The sequence below is a fragment of the Erpetoichthys calabaricus genome, chromosome 11 (genome assembly GCF_900747795.2).
Source record: "Erpetoichthys calabaricus chromosome 11, fErpCal1.3, whole genome shotgun sequence".
Lineage (NCBI taxonomy): Eukaryota > Metazoa > Chordata > Cladistia > Polypteriformes > Polypteridae > Erpetoichthys > Erpetoichthys calabaricus.
In genome coordinates, this window is record NC_041404.2 from 151740301 (window position 1) to 151767341 (window position 27041).

Genomic DNA, 27041 nt, shown 5'->3' on the forward strand with positions numbered 1-27041 from the left:
CCCCTAGTTAAATCAACCCAGTTAAAGGGAGAATTAGAGTTAGTTGGGTGAACACAGTCAGGCTTGATTTCAGCCAGCTTTATTCAATACAAACCTTACTTACTTTGACACTTATTACCTGACTTAATTTCAACAAGCACATAATGCAGTGATTAAAAGAAATTCCTGAAGAGGTCAAGAAGAAAAAGCTGACAATATGTATCAGTCTGGAAAGGACCACAAAGAAATTTGTAAGGCTCTGAGATTCCACAGAACCACAATGATAGCCAAAATCTCCAAATTATAAACACTTCAAAACAATAAAGAATATTTTCAGGAATGGCTGGTCTGTGAAAATTACCCCAAGGGTGCAGCATACAATCATCCCAATACTCTCAAAGAATCCTAAGGAAACATTCAGAGGACTGCAGGCATCACAAAAGTAAGTGTTAATGACACTGGGAAAAATGGGCTTCACTGGAGAGTAGCAAAGCAAAAACCACTGCTATTCAAGAAGTATATAAATGCTTGTCTCTCATTTGCTAGGAAGCATTTGTTTGATTCCCAATGTTTTTGGGAGAATGTTCTAAGGACAGACAAAACAAAAGTGTAACATTCTGTATGACATGGGGCTGATTTTGTCCGATGTAAAGCAAAAGAAACACTCCAAAGTAAGAACATCATACTTACAGTCAAAATGGTTGTGTTTCTATGATTATATGGGCATGCTTTGGTGCTTCTGGAACTGCTTTAAGACAATTTGCTATAAGTGAAGGAAATATGAATTCTGTGCTGTTTCAGGGACTTCTTAAGGAGAATGTCCAGTCATCTGTTGTAAGCTGAAACATTCTTTGGCTGTGCAGCAAGACAGTCATCCAAAACACTAAAGAAAGTCCACATTGAATGGCTGAAAAGAACCAAAATTAAAAAGGAAAGTTTTGGACTGGTCTTCTCAAATTATAAACCCAAACCCAATACAGCTGCTGTGGCATGGACTTGAAACAGCAGTTCATGCTTGGAAACCTGTCAATGTTTTTAAAGAAAAGCAGTTTGATGAGGAAGAGTATAGTAAAATTCTTCCACAGTACTGTGAGTGACATTGAATTATAAAAAGTGTTTACTCATGCACCCTTTATCTAACATTAGATTTTTGCAGAAAATGTGAAAATATTCAGTGTAAAAGATTTGCAGCAATTGAGGAAATCAGGAAGGGATCACAAACTTTCATTGCATCACATTTATATTTTAGATGTGTGACACTAGAATAAACAGAAATGCGAAGTTTGGTCCACCAGCACCACTATTTTTGAAGTGAAAGAATCTTCTTTGCTGACGCCTATCTTTGTCATCAAAAGAGCTAAATAAAAACAGTACCAACAATTTTTTTTACCTCTGTCTTCCTATCCCATTGCTTTTTTTCTTTGCAAGTAGTCTGTCCTCTTCTCCTTTACAGGTATCAGACACATAGATATTACATTTCATGAGTTTACATGTTGAGTGGGAGGGTTTTTGGGGCTTTGCATTCCGAGGTCATCAGTTGGGGTTGGGATAAGGCATAGTTGCTTCCTGCTGGTGAATAAAGTTCTGAATGAACATACTGTACCTGATTTTTGCCTGTGATCCACTGTGATCATAACTAATGTGTACTGCTTTTCAATGAGAACCAGAAACTACTAGGAATCAGCGATATGCTGATGGCCTGGCTAAAAGTGTGATTTAATGAAATGTACTCTAGAATTAATTTTCTGTAGAGACATTGTCTAAATTAGTGTAGTATTGATATAATATTTTAGTGAGAATTTAGAAATAGCCTGTATTATCTGTTGAGAGAGGGAGAGTTTGAAACAGTAAGAGGGAAATCTTGGTAAAATAATAGCATATCAGCTAAATGTTCTTAAATGTGAATGGCACGAGCAAAAAAAATGTTGCCCCTTTACTTGAATGTACTGCATTATATTACATTTTGTGCATTTATAGTAAAAAATGTAATTCTCTTTCGTGAGGAAGAGAAGATATACCTGTAGTTAGCTGGCTTTCTTAAATTTGATGTGTGTCAAAAGCATTATCTACTACAAAATATTTTCTGTGATTATTTTCATATTTTATCTATCCATCTAATTAATTATACCTGCAGTTTTTTAAAAACAGATACAAAAAATCTATGAAGATAGTCATTTTTGTAAATTTGGCTGCTATAGCCGCTACTAATGTACATCAGGATAAGGGATTCTTGTAAACAGTTGACCATTCCAGGAAGCAATGTAACTGGTAAAGGTTAGTTCAAGTGTTTCAAAATCTTGACAAGATCATTTTACACCTGTGTCACCCAAGGTCTGTTAACCTTCTTTATTTCAATTCTGTAATCCTTAAAACTGAACACAGCAATGCTATATGCAAAAACATCCAATTCAATTCAAGTTTATTCTCCCAAGACGAAAATTTGGTTTATCAGTGGGTTTTACTGACAAACATTACTACTTTACATTTAAAAAGCACATCAACGAAGAACACAGTCATCAAGCATAAACTTTGTACAAATAAGTAAAATAAAGCAGTGAACATAATACTTACGGTATCACATCATTTCATGAATAGTACACATAAAAATTAAACCAACAATACGACTTGACTAATAACATGCAAATAGTTATCTGTTCATCCCATGAATTCAGGATTTAGATGTTTAGTAAAGTTTACTTATTTACAAGATGAGTAGTAGTTGGCCTTTTGCTTAGTAGTAGGTTGCTTTTTATTCTTGGAACCCACATCACGTGACCTGATGGTAAAAACTGAAATTGTGAATGTGGTGTGTGAGTCGTGTCTGAAAGAAACCACTCTGCTTTAAACAATACTTGTTTATTAAATATTTCTGTCAGATTTGACATTTGATATCTTGTTATTTTACTACTTCATTTTATAATTTGATTTATGCTGGTTTTGTGCCTGGTATTATGATTTCGAAACCAGGACCAGCAGAACACAAGTGAAGATGGACTCGATACAAGATTTATAAAAAACTAACATTATGGTAGAGTTGATAGTAAAAACACTCGACTTCCTAAGACAGTAGAGGTGCCATTGTCCCTTTTTGCCATCTGCTTCTGTATTTTCATCAAAAGTTAGTCTATAATTATCCCCCGATATTTATACCTTTAAACAATGTCCACTGTCTGGAGTTTGAATCTTATTTTCTTGTGGGCAAATGATACTTCTTCTAAAACTGATTGTTAGTTCCTTAGTTTTTAAATGTTTAATTGTAGAAAAGACTCAAAACAAAATCATCTACCACTGCCTTATAACTCGTTTCTTTCTCATTAAGCAGGCTTACAGTCACTGAGTCATTAGCAAATTTTAGGAAGAATGTACTTTCAAATTTATTGTGACAACTATTAATCTAAAGAATGTACAAAATAGGTGAAAGAACACATCTTTCAGGGGACCCTATGGATGTCGACAGCATGTCAGACAAGCAACCACTGACTTTTAGTCTTTGGGTCCTGTCTGTTAAAAAGCCAATCAGCTACTCTACCAAATTAAAGTCCAAATTAAAATATGTAATAATTCTATCTGCAACATAATAGGGCTGAATTAAAAGCTGATGAGGATTCTGCAAACAGGAACCTCATGTGAGTCTTGATGCCCTTCATGTGTCTATATAAAAGATGAAGCAAAGTGAAAATTATGTTCTCTGTATATCTTATGCTGACATGCAAACTGAAATGAATCTAATAAAGCCCGCATTTTCTCTGTCAGCTTCCCCTTTTTACAATTTTCAAATGATTTCATAACCAATGATGTCAGAACCACAGGTCTGAATTCATTTAAGGATTGTGGGTTTCTGTTTTAGCTGCTGGAATTGCTGTAGCCTATTTTTATAGCTTTGAATATTCAGCCGATCCAATGACAGCCTAAAAATGTATGCATTTGTTTAAAATACTCAACATGACGTTAGCTAAATCATACTTTAAAGCCATGTAAGCCCTAGTAACTTCAAACACAATATTTTATCACTGTCATGCATTATGCTCCTCTTAACCTCGGTATATAAGCTCCCATCTCCTAATCACCTCAAAGTGAAGAAACTGGTGTTTGCTTACTAGGCCACAGAGAGATCTGGCCTGAGTAATTTGAACTACCATTGTTTCACACTTAATATTCAACAAGTCCAAGCTGAGGGGTCTTAAATATGCTACAACTCACCACTCTGTCTTTAGCACACTTCATAGCATGAACTGCAAAATCGATTTTCAGTTTTGAAAATGACCGATGAACCACTTATTCTAATATTTTTTTAACCTTTGAAACCAAACTTGTTTCAAGTTGAGGACTTCGCTGTTTATGTAATTCTGTGCCTCAACCAACAGAAAAAGTTTTTTTTCCATGAGTAATTGCTGGTGCATTTGTAAATCTTATGCTTTGTTAAATTTCATTAATTTTAGATTACTATAGAAGCATGGTTTAGCACCTATATGGTTTCTTTATTTCATTGTGCACTTATAATATGTAAGTTGATTTAGATAAAAATTCAATATATTAAAATTAATATAAACAAGTGTGCAGGATTAAAAACAAATTGTAATGGACAATAGCCAGTAGGAGAAACAATCATTACAAAATAGTATCACCTACTGTCCACAAGGACCGCTTAGAGATCAGATTAGATTAAGGTTTTATTATGTTAAAATTAATTTCTACTGTGTGCACTTTGTACTCACAAAAGGAGAACTATACAAAGGCAATATGGTGACCGGTTCAAAGCATTTGATTATATTTGCATGAAAACTGCATTTTCTGTTTTCAGAAATACTGATTAATAAACACTGAAAAAAGCTACTAATGTATACATTAAAGGGCTTACACTTTGAGAGATGAAAACAGAAATTTGTGATTAAACTGACATTATCTGCTTTGCCAACCACTTGATTGTCAGTCATTCAGTCATTCTCCAGCCCGCCATATCCTAACACTGGTCTGCTGGAGCCAATCCCAGCCAGCAAAGGCGGTAAGGCAGGAACAAATCCCTGAGCAGGGCGCCAGCCCAATGCAGGGCACACACACACACACACACACACACAATTTAGGATCAATCTAGGGACAATTTAGGACTGACAATGCACCTAACCTGCATGTCTTTGGACTGTGGGAGGAAACCCACGCAGACACAGGGAGAACATGCAAACTCCACTCAGGGAGGACCCGGGAAGTGAACCCAGGTCTCCTTACTGAGAGGCAGCAGCGCTACCACTGCACCACCGTGCCACCCATCACTTGATTGTACAGTATAATATATAGTGTCTTTCCCAAAAGCTGCTACAAAAAATAAATGATCCTCAGAAACTTTAAAGAAGTTTGATAACATTAGTAACTAATGTGCAGTATATAAAATAAAGTGCACTATAAATAAACCAAGTAGTATTACAGTAAACCATATGATATAGTTTCTTCCATTTCAAAGTGATTTACAGAGCAATTATGTCAAATATTACAAATATTATTTGGTAATTTTCTTAGAGGAGTTTGCAAATTTCTCCCTATGTCTGCGTGGGTTTCCTCCGGGCGCTCCGGTTTCCTCCCACAGTCCAAAGACATGCAGGTTAGGTGGATTGGCGATTCTAAATTGGCCCTAGTGTGTGCTTGGTGTGTGGGTGTGTTTGTGTGTGTCCTGCGGTGGGATGGCACCCAGCCCGGGATTGGTTCCTGCCTTGTGCCCTGTGTTGGCTGGGATTGGCTCCAGCAGACCCCTGTGACCCTGTGTTCGGATTCAGCGGGTTGGATAATGGATGGATGGATAGATTTTCTTACAAGGTTCTATCAAAAAGTGCCACACAGTAATTACTAGTTATTTTAAATAGTGTTTATTTTAAAGTGTCTTTTGTAGTAATTAATATTAAAAAGCTGGCAAAGAAAATCACTTGTAACACTATAATGTCAATCATTATTTAATACAACTTCTATAATAATACTCACCATCACAATGCTCTTCAAAACTGTAAACAAAAATGTTATAGTCAGGCTTACAGCACCTTTCATAGTACATACTACCTGATACAACAACAAAAAATCAAACAATGTTATTATAAGTGTTTCTTTCTGGACATTGTGAAGTTACAAAAGCCTGTTACTTAATATACTGCATTTTATACTAATCACCAACACAAAATTCTGCATGGACAATAAAGAGAAATAATACACTCTTTGTATAGTAATTTATAGTGTGACTTTATCAATAAGCATTGAGGGAAGAGTCGTGAGTAAGATTACATTTATATAATTTTAAAAGGTGCCAACCCTTGTGAGCACCACCACAAAGGATTTTAAAAGTAAGTTGGCATTTTGCTATTATTATGCAGAGCTAAACTATCAAAATTAAACAAATATATAACAAATATTACTTAGGGAATTAAATCAATCAGTGCATCTTATAATTGTAAAAAAACAATTAACATGCTTCATTATTTATTAATAGCTTTATAAATCTTGCCTCATAATGTCTATTTTCACAGTGAGGGATTGGATTTTATTTTATTTTCACTTAAAATAACGTTATCCAAATGATATTATTTGTCAAAAAATATTTTCACATGACAGTGACACTTTTAGAAATTATTTATTTTTGAATAGAATTATTCCTTTTTCTTTTTTTTTATTTCAGGATAAGGGGGGACCTGTGCACTACTTGCTGATCTTGAGATACTGATTATATTTCCCTTGCTACTTGAAAAATCAGAACTCTCATCATGTCAAAGTTACACGATAAGTGACTTGGCAGCTCAGGGCAATGATTTGGAAGAATTTGTGTGATCTGAACTCGTTAAAATCATCAAAATGGCAAAATTGCAGTTTTGTGAAATGTAATCGATTATTACAAGAGTCAGATATTTTAATCTCATGTTTATATTGTAGATACTGCCATCTTCTAAAATAAAATGAAGCAGAAAATATCCATCCATCCATCCATTTTCCAACCCGCTGAATCCGAACACAGGGTCACGGGGGTCTGCTGATGCCAATCCCAGCCAGCACAGGGCACAAGGCAGGAACCAATCCCGGGCAGGGTGCCAACCCACCGCAGAGCAGAAAATATACTTAGTGCAGTTGCAATTTGTATTAACCAAGCTAGTTTGTTTTTCGGTGATGTGGTCACAGTCCACCTTTTGTTTTTCCAGTAACTCAGTTTGGTTATTCCATAATTGATTAGCAGCATAAGCCAAATGCCATTATCAACATCAAGTATAATACTATGGACATTATCCTCACATTCTACTCCCTTGGAGTAAATAGTTGACCAGTAAGTGTATTGCTCAAATAATACGTCTCTGATTTTTTTGTGGTTTTAATGTTCATAGTTTGCACTGGTCATGGATCAGAGGATTAAGGCACTGACAATTGTGGTAACGTTTAAACAGACACTTTGCTGAAGTCACTGTAAGATACCACCTTATTGCATTACTGGATTATGGGGAGGACTTGATCCTAGCAGCTTCATATTCAAAGTCAGAACTTAACTTGGATTGGTAGGGGGAGCAGTCCATTACACAGTACATACATCTTTACACACACGTAGAGCTGAATTAGACTTGGCAATCCCCATAACTTATACTAATTTAAAAAGGGAGAGGAGGCTTCAGTAAGAAGGACATTCACTCACCACAGAGAAGGTAGCATGGTCACAATTTGAACCCAGTTCTTGCACCAGTAGCATTAACGTTTAATGCACAAACCCCTGTTAAAAATGTAATATATCTCCTTAGTTAAATGTATAGACATTAAATTGATTAAAGTAAGCAAATATATTTTATTAGTATTGAAAATGATAGCTATTAACTCCCTTAAACATTTTAGAAAATAAATAAATATGACAACTGGCTGATTAAGTAGTAATATGACCACTTCATTGGAGCATATAATGATCGGTTATTAGGCCATATAACAAAAACATAAAGTTTCAATCAGTCTTTATGAAACAATTCTGCTTTTATGCACTTCTAACATTATTAAACATAGAGTTGTATATTTAAAGAGCCGGTTGGTAGTCTTTGTGAAAGACACTATATAATAATATTAATTTAATGACACTGAATAAACATTCAGATGATTTTTCTAGTTCTGGTTCTTCCATTCTGGTTCAATAGGAGATTTCTACTTGCAGTTAACTGTCATAAAATACACACTGCGAAACAGTATAGAATCAAATAATGATCATAGTTCACTAATTTGAATCTGAAAGTGGTGCATTATGTTTTGAAATAGTCAAAATTAAATTTAACAGGAATTATTTCCACAGATATACAGTATATATATAGGATGCACAAATGCCTAATCATTTACCATTTGGTCATAATTCTGTGGTTGACTACAATACACTGTATGAAAGCACATAATGTCACAATTTCCATTTCTCAACACACTTCAGTTTTGCTAAAGGGGCCAAAAAATGAACGTGTCAGCAATTTGGACTCTAAACTTTCTTTTCTGTGGAATAAAAAAAGTAAATGAGCAAGAAAATATTTATGTACATCAGAAATTAACTTTATGAAGCAATACCTGTTTGGTGTGACATGGAATTGCAAATTATTGGTCACTATAATGTATGGCTTCAATGACACTGGGGAAAAGGAAACTTCAACACATACAGAGACAGAAATGATTAAAAGAAGAAACACACACACATCTATCTATCTATCTATCTATCTATCTATCTATCTATCTATCTATCTATCTATCTATCTATCTATCTATCTATCTATCTATCTATCTATCTATCTATCTATCTAGATTTTTCATGATTTCATAGCCTACCAGTCACTTTGTCTAAAAATTAAATTAAATATGTTAAATCACAATGCCATGTAAGTACTAATACAAACTCTGGGAAGGAAGAATCTGCCTTATCTGCATATCTGCCTCCTAAAGATTCTATCTGATGACAAACTTGTGTTTTGTGTAGGAGCAAGAAAACACCTCATTCTATTACTCTTAAAGCAATTCTTCAGATTCTTAAATTACAGATTTTCTGTGACATTTGACATGCAGTCTTAACCCTGTCCATCTGAACCTGAAAAGTATTTAATTTATTAAATATACACAGATAGAAAAAAATAGGTAATGCTGTCCAAGCAGGTCTTTGTATAGGCATTGAAGAGTTTAAGACTGGCAAAGATCTCTAAATTCTACATTTTAAAAAATATTAAGGGAGATAACACTGTACTTAAGACATACAAAATTATTTTTTTGCTTTTACCATCGGGACATAGTATTTATTCATCTTGATGGACAGGATTTTACAGTGAAGAAAATTTCCGAGAAAAACGACTGTATTGTTTGAAAGTTTAATAAAAACTCCACATTTAAAAAGTTAAAATTTAGTAAATAACTTGAAAAGGTACAAAGGTAAGTGGTAAACTGGGAGAGACCAAAAAAATGTTCAGGTTACAAATAACTGAAACAAATGTAAATTTCAGAGTTATACAAAAAAAGGCATTTTTCATGGAATAAATAATGGGCTAACTATTTACAGCTTTTCTGAAAGCTGATGCAAACAATTGTTACAGTGCAGTAAGGTCCAAATAATGTTTCAGAGGGTGTAGCCACACACTTTGTTCCAACCCTGCTTTTATACTGACAGAGGATTTGAAAGGAATCAACAAACATTCGGACACCAGCAAGAATTGTTTACATCAACTGTCAAATCTTAATTAACTTCCATTGCTGCAGAAATGTTGTAAGTTGTTAACCCATAGATGGAAAAGTGCATTACAATATTGATGGTATCAAATTTGGAATGCTAGAGGAATTCATTTCACAACACTCATAAGGTGATAATGAAAGAGTACCATACTCTTTATGAAATATTATCAATCTGTTGAGACTTACAAATCAACTGTACATAGATTTTTAGTTTTAAATGACACTGTTTGAAAAAATTGTTTTATTCACAATGCTTTATTTTTTTTGCTTTGAAAAATTTTCATTATAGAAACCTTTGCAAATGTTCTAGACACTAATTGTTCTCTATTCTTTTTATATAGTAAAAAAGGTATCTCCAAAACAAAAATGACTAGTTGGTCATTTTGTTTTGCTGTTTTTTTTCAGATTCATATACTGTAGTAAAAACAGTAATCACAGCATTTAAGCATTGCACAGTATAATTGTGAAAACAGAAGTTAGTAGATTGGATGTTTGAGGGTGGCTAAAAGGCAAATCAGCAGAAAAATGAAATCGACCACCAGCAGCAGTCAGTTCAATTTAATTTTCCAGGTAAGTTGTAACTAAGGGGAATGTGCCTTAATTGGTTTGTGATTGATGGAATATTATTTTTCTGCAACCATATGTTTTATTGACTTGAAATTTGGAAGGCAGAATAAGTATTTGTAATGAGCTTAATTTTTTGTAAGTAATTGCGTATAAAATTAGATTCATTTTAGACCCTTATGAAAGCAAAGTTGTCTACAGCCATGATTTACGTTTGTATTCTTACAGTAAACTTGTGCTACTCTGACTTTAAGTAATATTGCACTAAACATACAGCCAGAGCGCTATGAAGATGAGAGGTGTTCCTCGTAAACATGTTTAAAAAGTAATTATGGTGATTTCTTAGAAAATAGTTAATACAGTCCCTGTATATGAAAGATTTGATGGTATTTTGCTTGAATTTTTCAGTTTTATAATCAGGATTAATGACATATGCATATATCAGGTGTTTTGGAAGGGTAAATATTAAATGTACGTAAAGTATCAGGATGTGTTTTACTCATTTTTCATTTTAAAGCAGAGCCTAAACCCCACATGACCTTAGCACAGGCTGTAAGAATTTAAAACCTATTTACTAGGAGTTCAGCTGTGAGACTGAGCTTCTGCACAGTAAGTGAGCTTAAGGCAAAGGTTGTGTGTATTGTTTGGGTAGCCTCAAAAGCGACAAATACAAAGAAAACGATAAAGAAGTGTTGTATGGATATAGTAAAAGAGTCTTTGCTCAAGGCAACTGAAAAAAAATAGTAGTATGAGAAAAAGCATATTTTACTCGTTTATATGAATGCCAGATGTTATATTTATTTGTGTGCTGTTTTTGTATTGTACATTGTTTTTTGACTGTAGTTATGTAGGTTTTACAAACATTAACATTTCCATAATAAAGTACATTATTTGATAAATAATTTAAGACAGCAGTTGTACAGATGTTTAGTGACAGAACTGAATACAAAGTATATTTAAGGAGGACACAAGAAGTAAAAAACAATTATATTTTGGATGTATTAGGTTTAATGGGTTTGTAGGAAAGTGTTTTGTTCTATGTGGAGGAAAGCAATACAAAAAGGTTTTAAATATTATGTTTTTTTTCTTATTCTGTACACAAACTGAATTCTCAACAGTAAATGCATTGCTGCAGTAAATCAGATAATTGGTCATATTTTAGTTGCACTTTAGCCAAAGATATGGTTAGAAATTTATTTTTTGCAAAAAAATATTTATGTACATGAACATATGTGCATTAGTTTGTGTTCACTATATATATGTTGGACATCTTTTCTTTTATATTTAGTTTATATAAATTATGCCTTACATGAAAACAGCATGTCTGATATTTTCAATGTAATATTTACTGTACTCAATTTAAAAATCATGTTATTTTTTTTCAAAAATAATTTGCTTATTTTTTTGGTGTGTGGCAGCCTTTTAGCTGCTGCAGTTGCCTGGAAGTTTTGTGTCTCTTCTTACTGCTGTTAGAAATGGTTTAGGAATGGAACTGCTGAAGTCTTTTTCAGCAGGAGAGCCATTTTTAATAAATACATCAAATACACAGATTTTAGTAAATACATTTTTAATACATTTAATCATTGATCCTTTCATTTGTACAGGATATCATTCTTACGTTTTGCTGCTTGCACCCCTTTTTACAGTTTTCTAACTTTGTGAGGCTGGCATTAATGTTGACCCAACATATTCCACATATGAACAGAGTAAATATCAATATATACTTAGTGTATTCCTCCACCCATCTACCACACCCACTTATCCAGGTATTTTCTATAGCATATCCAAATATATTTATTTTTGCTAAAGTATCATTTTTTGGAAAGGAATGCATATGATTAAAATAAAAGGTGGCTAATGCAGGAATATTTTCTGTATGTTTTCTCTCATTTTAATATTTAGAAAGTTAATGGCATTAAAAGGACAATAGCTATGATGTGATGGTTTTCATGACAACAAAACGCTACATAGTATAACATGCATACGGTTGATGCTTGTACTATACTAGTTAAACATTTAGAGTATATTTTTTACCTTAATATTTTGTTACATTTAAATATTATACTGTTCTTTCATTATTGGTTTCTGCAAACCAATTTATTTGGTAGTACACTGACATCCAGGCAGTTATAGATGATTTACTCTGTATTTTCAAGACTTTTTTTTAAATATTAGAAACAATCGACTGTTTTATTGATATGTTCTAATATAGGCACATATATGCATATTTGTTCCATTAAGCATGCTGGTTATTTAAGTTTGTTTTAATTTTGAATTAAACAAAAACTAAACTGCCAATAAACAATAAATTTAGCTTTTCATTTACAAATCTGACATAAAACTATTGCCATATTAAGATGCTATGTATGTTTTCTTTGCCTAGTAGTAAACTTTTTTTGTCAATTTTAAGAATATTTTAAAGAGACATTAGAATTAATCTTTTTTGGCTATCCATAACATATCTCTGTTGGCCTATAAGGATGTTTAAATAATTTTAAAAGCCACATTTACTTGTTTGGTTGAATTTCTGATTTTAAATAGATTATCACCTTTAGGCTATAATAGTACTAAAAGATAAATGTATTTCTATTGTTTCCGAAATATACTAAGATCAAATCTTTCATCTTCAACTGTAATTTTATATATATATATTGAATATATATGCTTCACAATGGTGTGTTTTTAGTCACTGCTTTTGTTTCACCTTTAAGCCATAATACACAATACATTTAAGTGTAGCTTTGGCCAACATCCTGAGACTTTACGTTGTTAAATGTGTTTATTGCAAGACTTTATGAATTTCAAAATAAATGTATTTTTTCATGACAAAGAAGAAAATATGTATAGGTTTGACAAGCTTTGAAAAGACAGTAAAGTATTTAGGCCTTGCTTTTACCGTTCATCTAATTTTTATTGCCAATAAATGGGCAGTAATGCTTTGTTTCAAAAATACTTTTATGAGGCTGCCCAGACTGCAAGTTTCAATTTTAACTACTTTCACTTTTCACTATTAAATAATATCTAGAAAATGTTTGTTTACATTTAATCTTTAAACTTACTGTATTTGCACGTTCAATTTTCATCCATCCATTATCCAACCCGCTATATCCTTACTACAGGGTCACGGGGGTCTGCTGGAGCCAATCCCAGCCAACACAGGGCGCAAGGCAGGAAACAAACCCCGGGCAGGGCGCCAGCCCACCGGAGACGTTTAATTTTAAATAGTAATTCTGAATGTACAGCTATAATGCTTTGTGTACAGCGCTGACAGTGTTTTCATATTACGCGTTTACGCTCCGATTATGAGTTTGTAACATGCCTCATAATATCTGTCCACTCAAACGGTCCTGTCCAAATGCTGCTTTTCCCATAGCAGGGTCACAGGGAGGTGAAACCAGCCCTGATCGAGTCACCACTGCAATCACATTCTTTAATTCTTACCAATTTTAAATGAGTGTACATTTTAACGATTCATTTTCTCAAATTGCAATTGCATACTGTATATAAACAAGACTAATTTCATTTTACTTTACAGAGGAAAGTTTTTTTTTCTGATATGTTTTTCATATATATGTAATAAACTCTCTCCTCGTTCGGATCGTTCTTGTTAGGTACCCGTTAGCGTAGCGATCGATTTCCATGACCACATAGCAGTAAAAATGGGTCTAGAACAGGGATGGATTCAACCAAATATAGACAAGTAAATGATTACGTTAAAAGAAGTTACTTGTCAGAAAACTTCACTGCAAATGAAGATTTATCCAAATCCCACCCTACGCAATTTCAGAAAAGTGTAATGAAAATGTCAGTGAATGAAGTAGACTTTGCCCCGGGTTCTATCTGACAAATGAAAAGCCGAGTACTGTAATCGTAAATCCTTGCTAGTAGAGAGAGAGGATACCGCGCGCTGCATAATCTCCCTACCTCCCACGCTCCCTCCCTAGCTTTACGCTTTCAGGGAAGTTTCGCCACATCCATCCTTTAATCCTTCCGTGCTTTGCCTTCTGTTAAAGTGAACCCATTTGTAGTTCCCTGGATATGTTAGAGGGGTTGCCGTTGATGGGAGAGGGCGTATGGGTCGCGCAGGGAGGGGGGCTTTCGGAGGAATGAGCTTCGGCAGGTTCGCAGTACACGCATGGTCTCGCACACGCACACACACACACGCGAGTGAGTGAGTTGGAAATCGCAGCCGCTGCCAGCATTAAGAAGCAACTCGGAAGAAGCCGTGAAACTCAGCTGACAAGACAGGACAGGCAGGCGTGCGTGCATGCAAGCCCCTTCACTTGCGCTACGTAGACTCCAGAACAACACAATGCAGCATCCCCTTATGGGTGCAACGTGCGTCGCCCTGCCTAACGTGGGCATGTGTCCCCAGCTCTCCTGTGCCTTGACGTTCATGTACTTACAGCAGGTAAGTGCATCGCAGCTTTCGATTTCGCTCACCTCGTACTCGCCTCTTTTTGCTTCATTCTTTCAATTCTGACGGTTGGATTTCTTTTCGGTGAATCATTTGGGTGTGCTTGCCACTTCCGAAGAACGGCTGTAATCTGTGGTTTGAATGTGCTCTAATTTTTTTTTTTTTTGCGTGTGATATTATTTCTGTTGCATATCCCGGAGAGGGAGCCGTGGCGAACTTTGAGTACTTAGTCGAGCGCTTACCGTGGATTGCCATTCCCTGAGCCACGAGATGAAGCCGTTTTAGGTTTGCGATGTATCCTTTAAAAGAAACAAAGTGACGCATTATAAAATATGCAGTTCCAGGAGCAGCAATAGCAGCGAAACTTGCTGAATTATTAACCGCAGACGCGACTTCTTTTCCTTCCCCTCCTCGATGCCTGGATTTATGCGTACCAAATCTCTCTTGGTGTTCATTTTCAAATATAGACATCTCTGTAGCTTCAGCCTTTTCACTTTGACACCCGACATTGTACTTGTTAAAACATTTTCACTTCGACACCTAGATAGCCATGACGTAGGCTAAGATAACGGCATTAAAATATCTGCAAGAGTTTTAAGTGTAAATAGACAAAGTAATCTAAGGGACATTTCTTGAAGACTGTGATGCGGTAAAAATAACAAATGTAAAATTGCATTTTATATGTAGAGTGTATGTGGAGGACAGAATCTGCGCACCATTTGTGATTGCAAATGTTTGTCTTGAGCAAAGGCTTCAATCACATTTATGTAGATATTTGTCATAATGAGCCGTTTCATTGTTTCCTGATGTAGCCATTCTGGAAGTGCATATAACAATTAGAGACCCGTCTAGTACCATGTACACTTAATATTCCGAAATAAAGTATGTTTGCCGGAGCAGCAGATTTTCCGCTCTCTTGCATTGACATGTCCAGAGGACGGATGGTAAGTCAGCTTGATGCTGGTATTTGGAGCGATACGCGGCTTATTTCTTTCTGTACCACTCGCGTTGCGTCTTCTTGCATCCCAGCAATGTGTTCTAAATTCATATGTGTGCGAAAGATGACAAAGTAACGCCGGAGCGAATTGTTCTCCTTCTTTTCACCGCCCACTTCAACCCCCACTCATACTATCCCCCCCTTCCATACACACCCCCGCGTCGCCGCCGCCGTCGCCGCCACCACCGTCCTCCTTTTTTGGACGGGAAGATCTCATTTGATTCCTTTCTATATCGCTGAACAACCATTAACCTTCCATAGGACCTCTAACCTTTACATTATCCTTCGTGAATTGCATTACGTGTTAATTTAATTGCAAATTCTCTAGAAAGCAGGATATTTGCTTTGCGCTTTTACAGGGAGTGGATTTAAAACTGTACAATGAAATTCACTTTATGTATACATTATTAAAGGTTTTCGGCATGTTAGGACAGATGCAGATGTATACTTTGTTCAATAACTCAGTTGTTTTATATTCTGTTAATAAGCACACAAGAAAATCGGTTTCATTTGTTGTGAATAGTCTAGATTGTGTCGTTATATTTATGTAAATACCATTCCTGGTAGGAAAATATTAAAACACTGTGTACACCATTATATATTAAAGAACTAAATTGAAGGCCGTGATAAAAAATGCTGAGAAAACTACATTATTCTGGAATTGTGTAACACGCTGATCTACTTTTAATATATACGTTTGTAACTGAGATGCTTCCGATATAGATGTACTTAAATCAGTTTTTTAATCTTTTAAATTTTCTAAAGTATCAAGATGGAATACAACTTTTTCTTTTTCATTAGATGTAAGTGGAAGCCAGCACTCTACTTTATAGCCATTTTGAAATGACAAGCGCATGACTGAATTAATTAATTTAGATTTATTTGTCTTTTTATATTTGTCCTGTATATGGAACACCAATTAAGGAGCTGCCACATTGCTACCTGACTAAGCAGCATTTTTAAAAGAGAGACAATTATTAAAATGACACTGGGTAAAAGGTGACTGACATCACTATACACTAAATACAGCGAAAAGCCCTTGTTCTTCTTTATTCTTATTTAGTATTAAAAAATAGAAGTGATTGTCAATTTGCCTTGTTCCCTATTAATGCACAAAGATGCACGCAGTGGTCCAGTTATTAAATTCCTTCAGGCTGTTTTAGCCAATATATTTCATTGTGCCCATTCTGTGATATGTGATAAAATCGATACAAAAGTCTTAATAGATTGGTTTGCTACTTAGTTTTGTTTATGAAATCCATTACATTATTCGTGACATGTGTTTGTGGATGTAAAACAATTCTTTTTAAGGGAATTTTTGTAGATGTCTTAAAAGTATTGTGGCAGATTTTTTTATACAGTAAGCACAGGATTCAGTGGGAATTTGCAATGGAGATATGTATTTAAGGATGCTCTTAATTTCTAGCGTACGATGCACATTTTCTAATCTAAACATCTTTTTAAATTTTGATTTGCCCAAGGTCAGAGTCTTTGCACTGTTAAACATGGTAGTTTGTATAGCCTCAAAAGCTCCATCTTCTAATGTGATTTATGCTCCTGTTGTTTTGTCCATACTTCCCTCTTACACAATTGTACCTGTATCCCAGTGTTACTGTCCCATTGTAGTGCCAACAATTGTTTGATTCATGTGATTAAATTATTCATAGTAGCTGGTATTACTTGATTTAATTTCTTTTACTGGAAGCTGCTCTGTGTCAAGTCCAGCCTTCTTTAACAAGTTTATTTAATCTAAAATAAATCAGCCCTGCCACAGTGTTTGTTAAAATCTTATCATCTAAGACACTTGTTTGAAAAAGAAGAATAAAAAAAACTCCAGTTACACTGTAGGTTTTGAATTTTCAGAGAACCAATGTGCCAATTTAAGCAAAAAAACAGAAAGCTAGAAGAAAAGAAGAAGAATATTTTATTGCAGTTTTCAAGTTTAAGATTGCAGTTTAAGTAAATGAATTTAAAGGCACAATTTTTGAATCTCTTTCCTTTTGGCTGTAGTTGACAAGACATTATACAGAATATATTGTGTTTAAAATGTAAAATCTCTTTCCAACTTATTCAGTGGCAAATGCAAAATCATTTCTTTACTACTACAAGTACACATTGAATTAATAATTACTGTGTTTGTTAAGAATTAGTGTTTAAAATGGTGGTATACATACAAACAGGCAATGCAGATATCTTAAATAGAAATGGGGGGACGCTTAGATAAAAATCTTTGATTATTTGATATACTGTATGTATCGACAATATGGAATGCAAATAACATTAAATATGCTGAGAGGAGAGTTAATGTGTTCTATGGTAGTTCCAAAAATGCATTTATGAAATTGTGTTTTTTATGCAATACATACACTGGATAGTTATATATTGTACATTGTAAGTATTACAAAGTAGACAACAGAGACTGAGAAATGATCTAGTATGGGCAGCAAAGGTGTATATCTATGGTACATTTGGAGTAAATGTGATATAAATTTAGTATAGTAATTCACCAACAGCATGTGTATGTGTGTTTATGTACGTGTGTATATATAAATTTGTCAGGGGAGATGTTTGTTTGTACGTCTGTATATTTTTATCTCTCTGTATGTGAATCTGTGTATCTGTTTCCGCTACATGTTCTGTCATGTGCACCCAAACCTGTTTTATATAAATGGTTTGCTGTACCAATAACCTTCACATAATTAATGTGGCATCCATAAGGTTAGAAAAGAGATTCTAACCAAGCCTGACGGGCAAAAAATATAGCCTTGTGATTCGGGTGATGGAGTGTTCAGATTTACCCTGGTCTCGTCAGCCATGGCACTTAAACTAGCTTGTCTTATTGACCTGACCTCTTTTGACAGTGGAGCATTTCTTTCTTTTCTCTGCTTTTATGGGAAAAGGTATCATGCTTTTAAAACCTAATGTAATGTATCCACTGGCTTGTTGAAAGATTAACATTTTTATTATTATCATTTAATGTATCTTTTAGGCTCTGTTTGACCTTTTGAAGTAAAGATGTCATTTTGTTGTGTTTGTTTACTTTCACACTACTGTTCCTTCATCCTTATAAGGGATAGTTTTATCTGGGCAACATCTGGTGGAAATTTGTGTTAACTGCACCCAAACCCTAATAAATATGGTTTTTCATAGCTATTGATACAGTGCAAGCTATTAGAGTAAAAGTAAACCAGTTAACATAAGAAATTAGAAAACATCTTTTGTAAGTGGCAGCTACTTGCTAACCTTGTTTTTTTTTTTCTTTTGAAATTCTCAAAGTACATTCTAATTGTACTGAGAAATAATTTCGTTTTCTTCATTTTCTATGGTTGTTTTAGAGCAGGTCGGCCATGTCTGTTTAAAGCAAAAGTAAATGGATTTCAATGATAAGCTGTATGGACATTGCATAACCTACCAGTTTCTAATTAGATCATTAATTAACAAGGAAGGAAAAGTCCAGTAAAAGAAGCATAACTTTTCTCCCTAGAGTGTCTATAATTCTTTTTTTTTTAAGATGAATTTTATTTAGGTATTGTTTTTAATCTTTTGTCGCCAAATTGCCATTATGGTCCTGTTTTCAGATGTACTTAGAAATGATTGGATTTTAATGAAGAATGCAATAGTTATTATCAGTTTATTGTTCATATTTCCATTTTGCTTTTGCTAGTGGGATTACATTAGAAATATTTATTTAAAAGTAATGTTTTTTCTGGAATATGTATTATCTAAAATTATTTCTTTTAAACCTTAAATAGAGAAGGAATGAGAAAATACCAGCTATATAAATTAATTCTCAGATAATAAGTAAGTGGTTGAGCACAGTGAACATGATATTATCTTTACATTTTTTATACAGAAAACTCTAAGTTTAATTTTTCTTTATATCCTCTTTTGTGCCAGGAGACTTGACCTGCTTTTGAGATTTGATTCATGCTTTTATATGTACATGTAAATATTAGTTAGATGTTAGAATAGTCTGTATGTATTACTACCTTTGTATTACCTTGTATAGGTGATTATTATTACTATGTATGCATAAAATAATACTCTATACATTATATATATTTAAATGTATCTTTCCCTATATGTATTTGCTTATATAACTTGTTTCTTTTCCTCTATCTGTATATATTATAAAGTGCTAGTTTAACAACTCATATGTTGATTCTTTTATTACTTTCTCATTTTGTATCTATAAATATTATATTTATTCGAACTTTGTAAATAATATGGTGCATGTTAAATGGAAGAAAAAAGAAGATGATTTATTTAATTGGTTTGTGGATTATGAATTGTGACTCATCACCTTTGTGGTGAAGCATTCACAGTTTCTCATTCATTCTTACAATGTTTCATATTTTGAAGTTTTTTTTTACAGTTTATGCATTACTTCATTTTTATTATTTTATGTAGTGTACTTGTGTTTCTTTAACTGTATTTCATATTGGTACAGTGTAATCAACTTGTATCCTGCAAATTATCCGGCATCCCTCTATACACAGTATGCTGTATTTTGTTTAGTTGGCTTTTATGTGAGCTTCTGGGAAGTTTATTGCTGTGTTTGTTTAAAAATTTTAAAGATGATATTTTTGCTGTGCATAATTTTTAGTGTAGGTATATTTTTGTTAATGAGCCCATTTCTAATTCCACTTTCAATTTGTTGGTAGCAATATAGAGACAATTTACTATGTGAAATAACTAGGGGACATTTCATGTGTCAATTTACCATTTTTATTTTGGTAAATTTATTCCTATTTGTTTGTCAGTAAAAGAATATGTTAAAGCTGGTGTCTTTATCTTATGCTGATTCATTTTCCATAATTCTTTAGGTATATTTACAAATGTATTTTATACAAGGCTCTGTGTGTTTAATTTATACTGAATGCATATGAGATATTTTATTTAAACTAAAATAAAACATTTCTAAATTAATTATTTTAAAATTTAAATACCAAATTCTATGTAATTGTTTATGTTTGTCACATCCTCTGTAGGGAATAGGTAAAATGTGAAAATGTAATGAAAAAACACATAAAAAATATAAATAACATAAAGTAATGTCAGATTATTTTAGGTACCAATGAATTAGTTCTGTCTTCAATTATTTTTGTTAATAAAAGTTAGTCATTGGTAATTTGTATTTATAATGATGTAGCTACAGGTATATATATTATATATATATATATATATATATATATATAGTTTAACAAACAAGAACAGTAAGATCATCAAAAAAATTACAGATCATGTATTAGTTTTCTAAAGACATTATTTTAATGATTTTACTCTTTTTTACATCAATCTCACTCTTTTTAAACTCATATCTTTGTGTACTATATCTGTAAAAAGATTATCTTAATGTATTTCTTATTAAATGTGTAATTTTTGTGTATTCATTTTTAAAGAAGGTGCAGTTTTACTGGGTAGCATCAGTAACTAAGCTGAATTTGCATGTTTCTTAACATCGTGATTGTTTTTGAAAAACAAGTGGTTAGGTACAAGTTGTAAACTATAAAATTAATGTATCTATTTTTTAGGATATATAGGAATATCTGATAAGGGGTGGGATCTAAATAGATGGTCTTTCCATCATTTTTAGATTCAAGTGTTTAATTTGTTCTCTCTTGAGGGTCTCTTGTCAATTTTCTCCCAACATCACTCATTTACTGCTGACTGAATTCAACCCAGAGCTATTGACTTATTTTACATATCACTTCCCCTCCTCCCCTGTAAAAGCAGCAGTCTAGTGAATTTAATTAGGAGAAAATAGCATATTTAATGTCCACACTGCAGTTAGGTTGTTGAAGTCTTTTGCCTTTAGTCCTGTGTGGTGTAGCTGTCTCCAGCTGTGGGGAAAGCTCTTCATGTTTGATCCCAAATCTTTTGTTGTGGATGAACATACACACACAGAATCAGAAAAAGACCTTATGAGCAAGAAGTATGTGTGTGTTGGAGACAAAATGACAAAGGTATCATGAGTGTTTGAATGTTTGCCTGTAGGTTAGCACCTTTCTGAACTTGTAAGCTGCATCTAATTTGAATATGCGTCTTTTTGGTAGGCATTAAGATGAAACAAGAGTTGTTTACAGCTAGGAGGACTGAAGCTTCTACAAAGCCTTTATTTCACAAGCATACTGTAGTTCGTTTTTTGTGTAAAGCTTTTGTTTTTATGTTTTTCATGATCCTAACTGCCCATAAAAGTGAGACCTTCATTTAAGGTGGTATGAAATGATTTTCATAAACATCCTATAAACTGCCAACATGCACTACTATATTTAATGTGTGTTTTTGGATACTACAGGATCATATATTCTTCTTTTAATACTTTTTTTTATAAGCTTTTTAAAAGTAGTCAACTGAACAGAGCGTTCTGCAACTTGGCTGTTATCTTGGCATGTAGAAATGAGTTACTTTGGACTATGCATTGCTCACTTAGAAGTAAAAGTTTTGTTCACTGGAAGTATATTGCATTTTTTGTGTTATTTGTAATTTCTAGGTATGATAATGAAACTTGTCTGTTACTATTTTAGTAATCATATTTTTATGTGGATGTCTTAAATTTGATGTCACTGTTTTATTTGCAAGATATGAATAGTCTCTTTAGCTCCAGTAAGTTGTAAAGTAAACTAAAAACACAGTTGTTATAACATCAGTTGCAGATTATTTGATTTCGTATTGTTTATAGAAATATCATTACAAACACGTAGCATAAAGACGTCGAGTCATAATCATTCTCTAGCAGCCCTCAAACAACCATTTCACCAACAACACAGAGATATTCATCAACAATACAGAGTATTCAGTTTTACATTAATATGTTTTAAAGTGGTTACACAGCAAATAATGTTGGCTCCTTTTTGCTTCATTTTCAAAATTTGTTTTGTGTATAATTTTCCATCTTGCTAATCTCTGCTGTGCTATGTGGAGGCTCACTGTAAAGTATAATGTATAAGAATATGTTGAATTATCTCAAAACACATTTTGCATTATGCATACTTGCAGTTTTATCAAGCATCTAACAGCATCAGTATTAGCAATACAAAATACGTTTTTGGACGAGTAATGAAATACCAGGTGATGCAAGTGATTTTGTAACACTATACCGTTTCAAATCTTTTTATTTGATTGCTAATAAATAAGGCCATTCAGAAACAAAGAGAGGAACATTTGCATTTATCCATATATCCCAATCACAGGAACTTCAAAAGTGTCTTTGTAGGATTCTTTCAGAATACATAGGAAGAGAAAAAGGGAGCAGAACTAAAGATTTCATTTGCTGTAATTTTTGATGCTTCAGAAACAGAACATGTCTCTTTCAAAAAAACAGCACACTGTTCCCACCGAGTTTCCAACTTCATCTATTCAGTTCTTTGTCAGTTCTCCTCAGTACAATGTCACTTGGCAGCAACAGGGTCAGGGTGGGAAATGGCACTAAATGGAACTTTGTTGTGTCACATGGCACACATACCTGCAACTCATTCACAAAAAAATTTAGTTTCCAGCCCACCTAACAGAATATGCCTTTGAATTGTACAAGAAATCCATATTTGCATTCTTTAGTAAACCTGTGTCAACATTACCAAAACATGCATATACATATTGTATAGCGAGATCACTCCAGCCAAGAATGACACCCCAATCCAGGTGTTGGAAGATGGCAGCCATATTGGGTACACAAACATTCTTTCACTTCCTTAATGAAATCAGAGAAAAAGATTTTTTTTTTCTTAAAAGTGAACATTATTATAACAATATCAGGCAGAAGCCTGAAAATTTTCAAAATATTAATATTCATAATACAAAATAATAAGTATTTTTCCTGGGAAACCTAGGTACATGCAACATACATTTATATATGCTTGAGTATTTAAATACTTTCCTCCAAGTAATGTGTTGTCAACAATAAGGCTATTTCATACTTTTATCATTAACAGTAATGAAATAAGAAGCTCAAAGTCTGTAAGTTTGTAAATTACAACTAAAATCTGGTATAACATGCAAGAAATGAAAACAGCAAAATGACAAATGTGCATCATTAGCAGATATTGTATAATATCTCATTTATTAAAAACTTCTGTTCATGTCTTGCACCAGAGTACTGTATACTAAAATCATCAGACATATTTGATCGCGCTATGATAGTGTGAATTTCCCATTGGGATTAATAAAGTATCTATCTATCTATCTATCTATCTATCTATCTATCTATCTATCTATCTATCTATCTATCTATCTATCTATCTATCTATCTATCTATCTAGTTGTTACATTGGTTGACGGAAAAACAGCTGTTCAAAGTTTTGTCTCATCTGCAGTTTACATGAAGTTAAACTTTTGTTCTCTTCAAATGTTAATTTCATTATTGATTCAGGTAGAAGTCCCAGTAGATGATGTGATGTTAGCTGGTAGCTTCTGCATCTCAGCAACATATTGTGTCCCAAGTTAGTTACCCCAGAGTATTCAGAAACCAAATAATAAAATAACTCATTCCCCAAACATTCCCATTAAACTTGGTATTGTATATGTGTTAAAATGTTCATTCTGTACATCTTATGAAACAAAGCTACAGGCATGTTCAAGACATCAAAGTGGACTTCAGATTTTCAAAGTGCTTTGATGCGGCCGTGACTTCATAGGGAAACTGCCCCCCACCCCAAAACTCACCTTCCCCACTTTTTGCTTGGATGATTGCACACTTCATGCCGTATTACTTCACGCTATCAAGAGGGTAGTGGTGTGCAGTGTAGGGTGATGGCGCGGTGTACCAGGGAGATGCACAGTAGTACATTGTACCAGGGAAGCTGATGTGAGACTTACAGGGTTTGAAGTTACCCTTTACTTGCTTCAGAACTGTTTTGGTACTGGTATTGAAGTCTGAAAGCTGGTATCGGTTCTGAAGTCAAAATTTTCGTACCAATCCAACACTAATTACCATTTCTCATTCTGACCACCGATTTTATGAAATAGGCAAAGAATGGATAAGTTGGCAGATGGCTAGTGATTTACTGAGTATATATAGATTATATAGAATATATATACTATATAGATTTTTTCTTAAGTTTAACTTTTTGGAATTTGAAAAATGTATGTGTCTCCACAGTTCAGATATTACATTAAGCAAAGAAGATAAAGGGAACATTTTCATGATGATTAATTTACAGTATACTTTATATGGGAAAAAATGAGATACATGAGGTACCCAGTGATCCATGTTGAAGTCAGAGTTAGTCTTGATAACAGCTTCCTCGACCAGTAAATATAGGAGTAAGTACAATATTACTACTATATTGCCACCACAGTATAGTCATTCTGGACCTTCTAAATATCCCTTGACCCTAATTGGCTATCTCTCTCACCCCTTCGCCACCTAAAGGCTAATGTGAGGTAAGTGGGCTGGCGCAAAAATGGCAGCCGTCACATCATTCAGTTTAAATGGTGTGTATTGGTGGTGGTCGAAGTGGTTTCCCACTCTGTATGTAAAGTGCTTTGAATTGTTAGAAAAGCACTATATAAATGTAATGATGTCTTCTACATTCTGTTCCTGATTTAACTCTTTCTTGCCTTCTGAGACCATTGGAAGGATTAAGCATTTCATTTTGTTTTACTGTACTGCAGTCTCATTTCTGTTGTGGTTCCCTTTTTAACATGGAACATTTTTTGCATATGAAGTACTATCTGTAATGCTGTAAAAAAGGCGCTTCCCCCTACCTGAATTCCTCTTTTGATGTACATTATTTGGTAGAGATTTTTTTTAGGTCTACAGCCAAAATCTGGTATTATGCCATCTGACTGAACAAATTACACATTTTCTACTTGGGTAATTTATCAAATGAACAACATTATCCAACACCAAATTACACTGTGTGAAAAAGTAATTGTCCCCTTAAGCTTAAAACTGGCTTTTCCACCCTCATCTGCAAAAACTGTAATCAAATGCTTCCTGTAATTCATTAGACGTATTTCACATTTCTGTGCAGTAATTTTCTTACTTCATTGCAGAACTGTTTTGATTCAAAAACGTGCTGGTTTTTGAACAGTAATTGTCATTTAAACTCCTGCTAAAGCACGTCTTGGGTTAAATCTGGATTTTGACTGGTCTGGTCCAAAACTTTAATTTTTCTTCTGTGTAGCTTTTCTAATGTGGACTTTCTTGTGTGTTTTGAATCAGTGTTTTTTAATAATGAGAATTTATCCAGGTCTTGAGGCAGAAAAGCATTCCCACACTGTCACAGTAACACCATCGCCATGTCTGACTGTTGGTGTGATGTTTCTACTGAATGGCACACTTGTTTTACATCAGATATAATTAGATCGATAACGTCCAAAAAGTTTGACTTTTGTTTCATCTGTCCAAAGGGTATTCTCCTAAAAGGTCTTGGGATTATCAAGCATTCTGGCAAAAGAGAGCCAAACATTGGTTAGCAATGGTTTCTGCTTTGCTGCCCTCCAGTGAAACCAGTTTTTACTATGTGTCTTTCTGCTTGTGGATTCATGAACAATGCTCTTTGCTGATGCAACGCAAGCCTGAACTTCTTTTGATGTTTTTTTAAGATAATTTCAAATTTCCTAGATGATTCCAAGATGTGCATATGAAGTAATCTGATAGGCTGCTCATTCCTGTTTTAAGATTAGAAATTAATGTCTCTGCGTGTGGTTCAGTGGAATCCCATAGCCTTACAAATTCAGGAATTTCCTTTGGTTATAAAAATGTATACTTGTTAAATGTTCATAATTGCAATTTGATTTTGATGGTGGAATCAAAATAAGTGAGGCTTATATTGAGAAGGGCTGGCTGTAATAGAGTCTGGCCATGTTCAGTCAACTAACTCTAATTATCTTTTTAATTGAGTTGATTTAACTAGGGGATAGTTGCTTTTTCCTACAGTGCAACTTGGTTTTTGTCAGCTTATTAAGTAGGTATGTGAAATAATTGTAAAAGTGTTATTTGTTCACATAGATGTTCTATATCGATTAGATGAAGACCCAAAAACAGTTTTACAAAAATTTGTAATATTAGAGGAATCTAAGACAGTGAAATAGTTTTTCATAGCACTTTATCTATTATATAGTCCTTTTAATATCTATGTATCTACCAAATGTATGTAAGCAGTCACCATTACAATCTTTTCTATCTACTTAAAAATTTCTTGTTAATAAAATACATGTGTTTCCTTAACACTTATGGTCATTTTGCATTGAACATAATTTAAAAATTTAGAAATTGCTGGCCTTTCTTTCTTTCTTTCTTTCTTTCTTTCTTTCTTTCTTTCTTTCTTTCTTTCTTTCTTTCTTTCTTTCTTTCTTTCTTTCTTTCTTTCTTTCTCATGGGTGGGAGTTGAATTGAATTTAGTTTTGTTAAGTTTGACTTGATTGTATGGAATTGTTACATGCTTTAAATAA

The 27041-nt window shown here is 33.7% G+C and overlaps 1 protein-coding gene across 32 annotated transcripts in view; it reads left to right on the top strand.

Annotated features, from left to right (window-relative positions):
- Positions 1 to 27041, top strand: part of rbfox1 (RNA binding fox-1 homolog 1) — a 2603746-nt gene that overhangs the window by 2179286 nt on the left and 397419 nt on the right. Inside the window, exon 1 of one of the 32 annotated variants that reach the window (XM_028814335.2) lies at positions 10174 to 10236. The exons of 25 other annotated variants lie outside the window; for them this stretch is intronic. In XM_028814335.2, the coding sequence (XP_028670168.1) occupies positions 10192 to 10236 (45 nt within the window). In that variant the 5' untranslated portion in view covers positions 10174 to 10191. Of the gene's footprint in view, positions 1 to 10173; positions 10237 to 14327; positions 14642 to 17188; positions 17604 to 27041 lie in introns of those variants that run through there. 6 more of the 32 variants (XM_051933420.1, XM_051933417.1, XM_028814329.2 and 3 more) reach the window with 6 other exon arrangements.